Source organism: Arachis stenosperma, chromosome 8 (assembly GCF_014773155.1).
Source record: "Arachis stenosperma cultivar V10309 chromosome 8, arast.V10309.gnm1.PFL2, whole genome shotgun sequence".
Taxonomy (NCBI): Eukaryota; Viridiplantae; Streptophyta; class Magnoliopsida; order Fabales; family Fabaceae; genus Arachis; species Arachis stenosperma.
The window spans coordinates 48,152,614-48,164,696 of NC_080384.1; the positions used below are offsets into that span (position 1 = coordinate 48,152,614).

A 12,083-nucleotide genomic window follows, 5' to 3' on the forward strand; every position below is an offset into this window, starting at 1 on the left:
AATTTATTTTAATTTATCACAAAATAAAATATAAAAATACTAAATAAATGCTCTATTTATTAAGAGTTTATCGCTAGCCAATAAATTACCACATACACAAGGTGAGATTCTAACTCTTAATAGTTGACAGTTGTTTAAGACTTTAAGCAGAAGAGTGAGATGATCACTCGACAAATTCAAATTGATTAAGACAAATACTAATTATTTTTAATATTTTAATATTTAAAATTTTGAGAGTTTAATATTAATTATAACTTTTTAAAATATTTATAATAATAATTACTATATATTTTTTATTTAATTTTTTTTAAAAAGTCGGCGAGTATATATCCGTTTTTCTCTCTTTACCACAGATTTTTCCTATATATGATGAGTAGGCATGATAGAAATTATAATACAGAATCCAATATTTATCAAGAAATCAAGGATGTCTAGTACCAACACTTCAGTACTTGATTGCTTCAACCCTGATGCAAAATTCAACATGCGTGATCGAAACACTGCAAATTATCATCCTAGTATTTGGAAGGATTATTTCCTTCAATATGCTTCACAATCCATGGTATATATCTCTCTATATTGTTCATCATGCATGCAAATGCAATAATAATCAATAGCCTTTTATATAATTTCTTGCACTTAGGTATATATATCTTTTATATGGATGTAATGCAGGAATTTGATGATGAAACGAAGGCACAAATTGAAAAACTGAAGAAAGAAATTGTCAAAATGCTTATTGATGCCTCAAAGCCCATTGAAGAAATAGTTAACTTGATTGATTTAATCTGTCGTTTGGGCATTCGTTATCACTTTGAAAGCGAGATTGAAGAAGTGCTGCAACAAACTCACAACAATTATACCAAAAATGGAGAAATAATAATTGTTGATGATAACCTTCGCTTACTTGCTTTGCTTTTTAGGTTATTAAGGCAACAAGGATATCACGTTTCACCAAGTATACACCTTATTCCTATTCTTTTTAGGTTATTTTTATATTTTGGCTTAAAATAATCTTAGTTTAATTTTTATATAATATAATACATAATATTAGGTTATTTTCATTTTAGTCATTATTAAAGTTTTTGCTTTTTGATTTTGTCTCTGTCCTTTCTTTTTTTTTTCTTTTTTGGTTATTTATGCTTAGCAATATTAAAACATTAGCTTTCTTTCATTATAAATAAGGTCAAAGGAACCAATGAAAAAAGTCATCTTCAACTAATAAATTAAATAATTATTGGACCACAAGAAAATAAATCCACCCACTCATATTTGTTTAAATTAGTTTTTCATCCTTTTTACAGGGGTATTCATGGATGGATCGTATCCACAAATCCACAGTAAATATTTGCATCTGATCTAAAAATTGTGGATACGATCCGATCCGCATCCTTTATAGATCGCATCGTGGATATCTGTTTTACATTTGTATATTCGATCCGCGAATCTGCAGATCCGCACAATAATAATTAAAAATAAATATATATATGTTTGATATTATATTTACTTGTTTGTATATTTTAGTTAATAATTATTATTCATATATTATATTATTTTATTTTTGTTATTTAGAAAAAGTTTGATTAAAAATATTTTAGGAATAAATAAGTTTAAAAGTATAAAAAAAATATTTTTATTAAATTTTTTATATAGAAATATGATTAAAAAGAAAAGGTTCAATTATGCGGGTATATCCGATATCTGACCCAACCCGATCCGCACATTTACAAATCGGATCAGATCCAACACTAAAAAATGCGGATATCATATCCGATGAAAATTATACGGATCGAATTGAATTTTCGACCATATTTGATCCGATTCGTGTACACCTCTATTTTTTTTACTCATTATTTCTTCTTTCTACCAAAATTACAATTTTACCAACTACCATCACTCCGATGATTATTAATTTTAGTTGTAAATTTTAAATCTTAAATTTTAAACCCTAATTTTTAAATATTATATTCTAAATCCCAAATGCTATAAGTTAAATTTATTTTATTTTCTTTCCTTTTTAATTTTTTATTTAAAAATTTAGATGTTTTTTGTTATTTTTAGTTTTATATGTTTTTTCTTAATGTTCATTTCCTTCGGATTATTAGTTGATTTTTAAATTAGTCGGCTAAATTAATGTTGACTTTCTAGATTTTTTTTTATCATTTTGATTGTTGTATGGAACAATATCTAGATGTGTTCAACAAATACAAGGATGAGAATGGAAACTTTAGTGAACAACTTGTGAAGGATGCGGAGGGATTGCTAGAATTGTATGAAGCATGTCATCTTAGAATTCATGGAGAAGACATATTAGATGAAGCTTATGTATTCACTTCCACTCAACTTAAATCCATTGCCACCCAATTGAAGCCTTCTCTTGCAGCACAAGTCAACTATAGTTTAAGGCAATCTTTACACCGAGGTTTGCCAAGATTGGAGGCACGGCGTTTTATTTCAATATATGAAGAAGATCCAACCCATAATTACACTCTACTCACTCTTGCAAAATTAGATTTTAATTTCCTACAAAACTTGCATCGAAAAGAAGTTGGCAACATTACCAAGTAAGCTCTTTAATTTAATAACAAAACCATCCTACTGGGTTAAATAAGTTTTCCCATCAAAATAGTCATCTTGGTTAAATGTTTTATACTGTTCTACAAAAGTTCAAAAATCAAAATGTTTAGTTTAGATATATATGAGTGTTAGTTTATTTTATTTTTGTTAAATGTTTATAGTATAAGTTAATTGCTTATATATTTTATAAAAATGTTTAGGAGACAATAGAAAATAAGTTTGAAGTGATCTCATTTTATATTTTTTAACTATCGTTTATTTTTTTTATTCTTTAATTATCAATGAAATAATCAAGTAATAATAGATATAATAATTGTGTGATTATAGATGTTACATGTATAAAATTATAGGTGTTGGATTAAATAAGATAATTTTGAGTTGTTATCTTCTTGATGTTGCTGAAATTAAACTTATTTATTTAACTAACCACACCATAATTATAATTTTGCTATATTGTTTTCCAAGAATGTTCATGTTCTTGTGTTTATTTTTGTCCTTTAATTTTAGGTGGTGGAGGGAGCTTGATGTTGCTGCAAATTTTCCATATGCTCGAGATAGAATTGTGGAATGTTGTAACTGGAGTATGGCGGTTTATTTTGAGCCCCAATATTCTCAAGCTAGAAAAATACTGACAAAACTGATCGCTCTTGCGTCAATTATTGATGATACATACGATGCGTATGGAACTATAGATGAACTAAAACTTTTCACTGAAGCAATTGAAAGGTTAGTAAGAAATAAACTATTTATGAATTAATATCATGTAACTTTTTTGACATTTTATTTTTTACTAGTATTAACATTCATAAGAGGGAAAAAAAAAAGACAAAGTGCGGAGAATGGGACAAATAAATAAATAAATAATTCTTTCTGCTGGCATTATACTCGAACTTTTTATTGAAATAAATTAAATAAAAGTAATAATTACTGAATTCAATAATAAAAAGTTATTACTGAAATCCGTCAACTTTTTTTATCTCGTTTACAGTACGTATTTCGTTTACAGTGTAAACGAGAATAAGACACATGGATGTGATATCAGTATATCTCGTTTACACTCAGCAGCTATAAAGGTATGTATAACCCTTGGTATTCTCCATATTTATTTCATATATTCTCCTATCCCGTTTTTCCCACAAAAAGAAGGCAACAATGGCCAGTAATAGCGTATACATAGTTATGTGTGTTTACCCCAATTGTCATATGAGAAATGACGACAATGGGGTGATATTTGAGTGTGAGAATCTGATTCTGCTGCGCACGTAGCGTGTGAGTTCGTTGTCCGAGTTGAAGAGTTTGCTATTGAGCAACCTTGGTAGCACAGAAACGAGGGAGGTCGAAAGGGTGGGGTATAGGTTGCTGGCACCCTTGGGTAATGGAGTTTTCCGGTTTCAACTATTTTAGCTTCTAGGCGACGAGCATGTGTGACTCATGTTCGACATCCATGGAAGAATTATGGCGGAACAAGTGATGGAGCTTTCTACCGAGGATGGAGATGTTGGTGGTGGTCGTTCTGTACACTCGACCTATGTACAGGACGATCAACCTCTCGCACCACTACCCATTCATGTCGCCATTCCAGTGGAGGACATGGAGGTAGGTGAGGAAGACTCTGACAAAGAGTACGTTGCCGATAGTATCGATAATGATTCTTCTGAAGGGGGTGATGACGAGGAGTTTGTATCAGATACGCCCGCTGAGACAGCTGTGCGCTATGTTCTGCCTTGCCCCAACCCAATTCCGGCACTATCAGATGTACCAAGTCACTATAATACATTGGATCTGGACGCCATGCATGAGAGAACTTCGTTTTCCAACATGGAGGAGGAGGATTACAACCTAAACGGTGGGGTAGAGTTTCGGGTCGACCACATATTCAAATGCCGAGATGCAGTAGTGATGCAGGGTGTGAAGAACTACAGTATTCTCAAGAGTGCTGAGTTCTGGGTGATCGAATTAGACCGATTAAAGTACCATGTACAATACCGTCAAGCTGCAAATGGCTATCCTGTAGTCTCCATGTTCCCCTTCGACAGAACCTCGGATACTGGTGAGTTCAAGTTTAATTGAGGCGTACTTACTCATTTATGGTTGCCATATATTAAGTAGTTTTGAATCATGACGCCTAAACATGACTGTTTTATTTCGTCAGAGAGGTCCGGAGGGTTGGTGGAGCGCACATTTGTTTAGCACCTACCATGTTCCAAGACTATCGACAGTTGGATAAGAGTCTCATCTGCAAGGTCATCTTGCTGTTGATACAGTCCAACCCCTCCGTCAGAATCCCTATCTTGCAAGGTGCAGTCCGACAGAGCTATCACTTTAAACCCTCTTACAGAACGGTTTAGATGGCAAAGCAGAAGGCAATTGCTTAAATCTATGAGAATTGGGAGGAGTCATACAACAATGTGCCAAAACTAATTCAGGCGCTGTAGAATTGTTTTCTGGGGACTATTTGTGAGCTACAGGCCATATCGTACTATGATAGGCACCTTCTGGTCCACGACTGTAGCATGTTCAACCATTGCAAGCCGTTTGTTTCTCCTAATGGCACACATCTGTATGGCAGACACGACAGGGTGTTGCTTATTGATGTGGCACAAGACGGCAACAGCAATATCCTACTTATTATTTTTGCCATTGTGGAGTTCGAGAGTACCGAGTCATGGTCATTCTTCCTTACTAATCTGAGACTCTATGTCACCCCACAAAAAGGTTTGCTGGTTATCTCCGACAGATCGCAGGCCATCAAGACTGCACTCAGTGCCGATGATAGTGGTTGGCTTTCCTAGGGCGTTCCACACTTACTGTATCTGACACACGGCTGCTAACTTCATGACTCATTTTAAGTCAACCGAGGAAAAGAGATACCTTATAAACGCCGCTTACATTCCAAGCAAGGCTGGGTATGAGTGGTACATGGATGCCTTGAGATAATTGTCCCCACCCCATATGACGCTCCAGATGCAGGAGATATCTATGGCATCCACACGGAGGTATACGTGGGAGAAGATGGATGCTGATACTGTCCGACACCCTGCTCCCTTCCAGTCCGGAATGACTCTGCTAGGCGCTGCATCGAGGCCGAGTCAGCGATGTGAAGCTGAAAGGCGTCATCGAGGAATATGTCATCAACCATCTGCTTCTTCTGATGGCTGCTAGATGGCCCTGTATCATGCCAGTCAGGCGGCGATATGCCTCAGATGGCTTGATGTTGCGGCCCTTCTGAACCGAATGGAGGACGCAGTGCATGGGCTGGTGGAGCAGGAGGAGGTGGAGGAGGAGATATATCCTCCCTCTCGATGGGAGGTCTCCATGGTCCTCACGTTGGTCGTACTCCACTTCCTCGTCGGACTCTACATCCAGCCGTGCTTGACGAGGCCTAACCCTCTCCCTCTTAACCCTTTGCCTGGCTTGCAATCTCTAGCACCCTTGTCCCTCCAAGCAGGTCATCGGGTATACATCCTAACCTCCCTCGCACACCTACGCCGATCTGGCATGCCTCGAGGAAGGTGGAGATCGTCCCTCGGCTGGTTGGAAGTGGGCTGTACGTTCGCGGGTAACTTGGCGAGCCTCGGATCCTCCAAAACCTCCTCGCCTAACAGGTGCCTAACACGGCAAGCCCCATGCCACCAATCAGAATACTCCTAGGCCGGCCTGGTGTCAAATGTGTGCTAAATGGAGATCCTGTGGCCAGGATCAAAACGGCTACGCCAGCCGTTGTACCAATCATGATATCTGTCAGGCCACCACACATCCTCACAATCGCCAGTGGATGTCAAAAACCTGTCAGAAAAAACAAATACAAGTAACTAGTCTGATAGGGTTGATTAAGGCACATCTGTTGATTGTAATAATTTAACTATAGACCGAGAAAAACAAAGATAAATAAGACATCAGCGATCCCTGTCAAGGTTGACTGGAGTGCCAAGCACCTGCTGCTCTCAATTGAACTGCCGCTTCACCCGGTCAACCTGGTGAAATTGCACAACAATGAAGCAGACAAGGGGGACGACTGACATCTATGTCCCCCACTCTTCTTCCTCGACAAACCAAGGAGGGCATAGAGCCTGCAGAGCAAGGTCGTCGTACGGCTTCCATACAAATGGAGAAAACCGTGATATAACTAATAATTAGCACAAAAAACGAATGCAACATAAAGTACTAAAATGAAAATATGGTGGTGTCAAACGTGATACTAACCTCATCGAATCGTAACCTGTCGATTGTTACTCTCCATCGCAGGACCCTAGTCTCATGCTGATCTCTGCTCTGCTGCTGTAGTCCAACTAACCTGACACCAATCAAAAGAATAAAAGCAGTTCATTATGCAGAAGGTTGTAAGAAGTTACAAATTGATTACTAAATAAAGACATAAATAGTTGTTATCTTGCAGCCATAGGATACATGTAGATCGCTCGCTCCGGTGGACACCACTGAGAAAATCTCTAGTATATCCAGGACATCAACAGCGGAGTGTAGCCAGTGATGTCAGTGACACCTCGGTGTGCCACCGAGCACAGTGATTGGTACGTCCAGGCCAGCATGTCCGAGCCCCAAGACAATGCTCGGCACTGCCCAAAGTCCTCAAGAAGTCGAAGCCAATACATGTGGAACAAGTTATTCGACTTGTCCGTCATCAGATAGCCTTCGATCAGTAACATGATGTAGCAACTAGCGTATTGTCGGAGGGTCTCTGAGTTGTCCGTCGGGGGCATCTGGCGGACACGGTCCCACAGCCAGACGAGCTTCAGCGTGAACGACTTCTTTCTCTACGCCACCTGCTATAGAGCCACCGGAGGCCTGGCACCCAGCAGTCGCTCCATCAACTGTCACGTCTCTGTGTGGTACCACCTACCGAAGTCACGAAAGTACCCCAACAGGGTCCCCATGTGCACGTAGCCTTAGGTGGTACGCCACGTCTTGTAGGGTGATAGTGGCCTCACCCCACGGAGATGGAACATGTGGGTCTCCGGACACCATCACTCTACGAATGTTGTAATCAGGAAATTGTCGAATGTGAAATTCCTAAGAGGCATTGTGTCGCCGAATCCAGCATCCCTCAGATACGGGATGATAGTGTCGAGTGAGGAAGGGTATGACTCACTCGTTGGGGCAGTAGAAGGCGAGACCTCTGAAGAAAAAATATATATTCACTATTATTAATAAATAATTTTAAAACTGTTATTGGTTATTTGAAGTTTAATGGTCCTTATAATATCACTAAAAATTTTAAATACGTTTCTATATTTTTTTATTAAATTCTTTCATTATTTTTAATTTTGTAATTAGATCTTTTTAGTATAAAAAATATTAAACTTAAATAAATATTTCTTTATGAATTTAAGATATTTATAATTAAGAAGATAATTAGATATTTAGTTACATGTTTTAGAAAAATATTATTCTGTTAGTTTTAATATATTTGATATAAAAAAATATAATTATAAAATTAAAAGTAGTATAATAACTAAATTAAAAAATATAAAAATTTAATTATAAATTTGACGAAATTATAAAAAATAATCTAGAGTTCTAAACTAATAATTATGTAGTGACAACCTAACACAAGTGAAATAAAATAGAGTTCCAAATTTCTACCAGTGACCTATTCCTAACGATACAAACTATATTCTAATTCTTGGCGACTACCCTAACCATGTCTACATACACACATATAGCTATATGGGATGGCATAAAATTCAACACAACTGAATTAATTGCAAAGTCGGCTGCTCCAGCGTAATGAGAAGTTTCATTCACTTTATTGATGTCTCCATCGTTATCAGCTGTGCGCGCCATTGTCGTATTTATCGATAGTATGATCAGAAAAGGGTAAAAGAGAGGAGAAAGTACTTAAGAAGTTCAAATTGGGTCCCAGTCAAATGCTGTTAATGATATATATTTATAGCCGTTGTCCAGCCTTAGCTTGCACGTATTTTGTTTATAGTATAAACGAGATATACACGTGTTACATTCATATGTCTTGTCTTATTTACATTAAAAATGAGATACGTGTAAAATAATCTTGTTTACAATATAAACAAGATAAGAGAGACTAACGAATTTTGATAGTAACTTTTAAAATTATTTAATTCAGTAATTATTATATTTATTTAATTTACTTAAATAAGAAATCCCATTGTACTGTGCGTTGTAATAATATATTAATACATAATCAACGGGTTCGGGTGAATTTTAATGAAAATTATGGTGTTGATTGTGATTGATGGGGTAATACTGCAAAAGTCATGAAGATAGTGATTAACTTGAAGTGAATGTTTTTGTTTAAGAGAGTTCAAACACACTAAAGTGGAATAGAAAAATAACAATAAAATATATAATTAAGAGTAAAACATAAAAGGAAATTTTTTTTTGTATTTTCGATATTGTTATTAACAATAATAGAGATTATTATTGTTCTGATTTTTATAGTTCAAAAATAATCTGTTGATAATTATTTTACACATGTCTTCTTATTTCAAAATATTCTGGCATTCTTTTCAACGCACACATTTTAAATGATCGTAAAGAACTCCATTAACCATTTTTTACGCTCCTTTTTTTTTTGTAGAAACTCTTATCCAATTTTTAAAAATGATCCTTTAATATACCTGTAAAGAACCATAACCATCCAAATTCAGATAGCCACGTGCACCACACCTGCCAAGTAAATTTACAATCAAAAATAAATGGTAAATATATTCAACATCTTTGTTATATAGAAAATAGATATTATCACTCTTAGTAACAATTCCAAGTCTACTCAGTCGTTCCTTTATATTCACTCTGTCAATCAAGATAAACCAGGCAAACAACTCTAATCTTGGTGGAACCAAACTTCTCCAAATTATTTTGGTGAAGCTATAACTTATTACATCTTTCGAAAACGTGTCTGCCTACAACATCTGCACAAATGGGTTAGTAAAAATATAATTTCTCTATCAAATTTTCAGACGACCTTATCTTCTTTGTCGTTTGATATCTTAACAGGTCTTAAGGTATCATGTAACTGATTTACTAAATCTAACTCCCACTGGTATAACTCTCGCCTCCACTGAAAGTTCTATATCCACTCTAACCTATCCCAAAATTCACAATCTCTTATAACAGATCTTTTTTGATTTGAAACTGAGAAAAGTCTTAGAAAATGATCTTTCAGTGAACCACCCTGTAGCCAAATATTCTCCCAAAATCGAGTCCTCATTCCATCACCTACCTCCATAGCCAACCCAGTAACCATCTTTTCTTTCACATGTTGATCCTTAATATGTAATTGACAATATCCTTCTATGAGTCTCCTCTTGTAGGTAAAGTCTAATTGGATAACATCACATATGGATTCATATTATTGCATGAGAATACTATCTTCTTCCATAATGGATACTCCTGTTTAAAAAAATGCCACCACTACTTAAATAGAAGCATTGTGTTACAGACTACTACATCTCCCATTCCCAAACCACCTAACTTTTTTGGAGCTTGCACTACTTCTCACCTAACCATCGCCGTGCCATTCCTACCTTCCTCTTTACTCCATAAGAATCTTATCTGTAATAAAATTAATTTCTCTGCGATAGCCTTCGACATTTTATATAAACTCAAGCAGTACACTGACAAATTATTTAGCACTGATTTGATAAGAACTAACTTGCCAACTTTATTAAGAATTTTGGCTTTTCACAAATTGAATTTTTTTCTCTACTTTGTCTACTATTGGCTTCCAAGTTTTTAATAACCTTGGGTTAACTCCTAAAGAGATTTCAAGATATTTAACTGGAAGGTTAGCCTCCTTGCATCCCAGCAACTCAGCAAGCTGCACGTACTATACACCCACTGTTGATCACAATTAATTGGGATCAAGTTAGACTTATCAAAGTTAATTCTCAACCCCGACATCAACTTAAAACACCGTAGGAGCCTCTTGTATTATGGTCTCCTCTTCAGGTGGACAGAATAATATAGTATCATCTGCAAACTAGATATGGGACAACTCTATATTATCCCTTCCAACCGAAAGAGGTGATATACGCCCGTTTCTAACTGCCTCTTCTACCATTCTATACAGCACATCAACAACAAAAACAAACAAAAAAAGAGAGATAGTGGATCCCCTTATCCCAAACTCTTTTCCATCTTAAAGGGCTTAGACGGTAAGTTATTTATTAAAACAGACATAGAAGCTGAGCTAATACACTCTTTAACCCACTCTCTCCATCTTAGACCAAAACCCATCTTCTGTAACACAATGTCTACAAATCTCCACTTGACTCTATCATAAGCCTTTTGGAAATCAAGATTAACAATTAGGGCTTCCTTCTTTCTCACCTTAAGCCACTGCACTGTTTCACATGCAATAAGTGTTCTATCATGTATCTTTCGACCCTTAACAAATGCACTCTGAGTCTCACCTACTAGGTCTAGCATCACTAATCTCATTCATCTAACCAAAACTTTCAAAATCACCTTATAAACGCAACCAACCATACTTATTGGACGAAGGTCTTTGATCTCCTTAGCTCTGACAAACTTAGGTGACAACGTCACCCATGTGATATTGGCATTAGAAGGTAATTTGGCAGTCCGAAAAATATCCATCACGGCTATCGTAAAATCTGAGCCAATCTCGTCCCAACACTTTTTAATAAAGTTCATGTTGTATCCATCACTGTTTGGCACTTTAAAAGATTCACAGTCCCACGCCGCCTCTCTAATCTCTTCCACTGATAGCATCACCTCTAAAACTGTAAATTCTTCTTTATTAATTCGATTCACCAATCTATCTCTGAATCCCACCATAGAATATCTTTCCCGTCAATATAATTCTTTATAAAATTTTTTGATAGCAATTTTTATTCTAATTTGATTCTTGACCAATCTTTTATTAATCACCAACGCATCAATTCTATTATTCCTCCTTCTTATTGAGGCTATGTTATCGAAGTATTTAATATTATTTATGTCTTTCGCATGCTAAGATCTCAACATCTACTTACCATGTATTTTTTTCGCACATACCAAAATTTTGAAGTGAATGTTATTGTGCCTTTTAATATTGTGTTTAACTTATTAAAAAAATAAATAATATTTAATAAATTTAAATATTTTATTTTTATTTTTAAAAGTAAATTAGATAATTTAAGCATTATAGTAAAAATATTATAAAGCTCACTTTAACTTGAGAGAGGTAATACCACAGAAGATGGTGGTACAAAATTAAAATATTATTAGAAGAGAAAGTGAAATGGAAGGAATTGAATGGAAATTACATAAAATGTTCAAAATTTGAGCTTTTAATTTTAAAGATTACCTAATTAAAACAAAATCATGCCTTTATTAATTTTAAGATTTGAAGCTTAATTTGAAATTAATGGTCACAATATTTGTACATAGGCGGAGACTTTAACAAAAAAAATCTTCATATGATAATGATTATTAGTTTATAAGGCGTTAAAATGGATTAAACTCATCGGATCAGTTCGTTTATCGATTTAAATGAGCGGACT

The 12,083-nt window shown here is 35.4% G+C and overlaps 1 protein-coding gene across 5 annotated transcripts in view; it reads left to right on the top strand.

The window, feature by feature from the left end:
• Positions 1-383: 383 nt before the first annotated feature.
• LOC130944029 (probable terpene synthase 2) overlaps positions 384-12,083 on the top strand; it is a 32,920-nt gene continuing 21,220 nt past the window's right edge. For 2 of the 5 annotated variants that reach the window (XM_057872148.1, XM_057872151.1), the window contains exons 1-5: positions 384-562; positions 676-958; positions 2,192-2,564; positions 3,085-3,303; positions 3,566-3,650. In XM_057872148.1, the coding sequence (XP_057728131.1) occupies positions 428-562; positions 676-958; positions 2,192-2,564; positions 3,085-3,303; positions 3,566-3,650 (1,095 nt within the window). In that variant the 5' untranslated portion in view covers positions 384-427. The remainder of the gene's footprint in view (positions 563-675; positions 959-2,191; positions 2,565-3,084; positions 3,304-3,565; positions 3,651-12,083) is intronic. The other 3 variants (XM_057872150.1, XM_057872152.1, XM_057872149.1) reach the window with 2 other exon arrangements.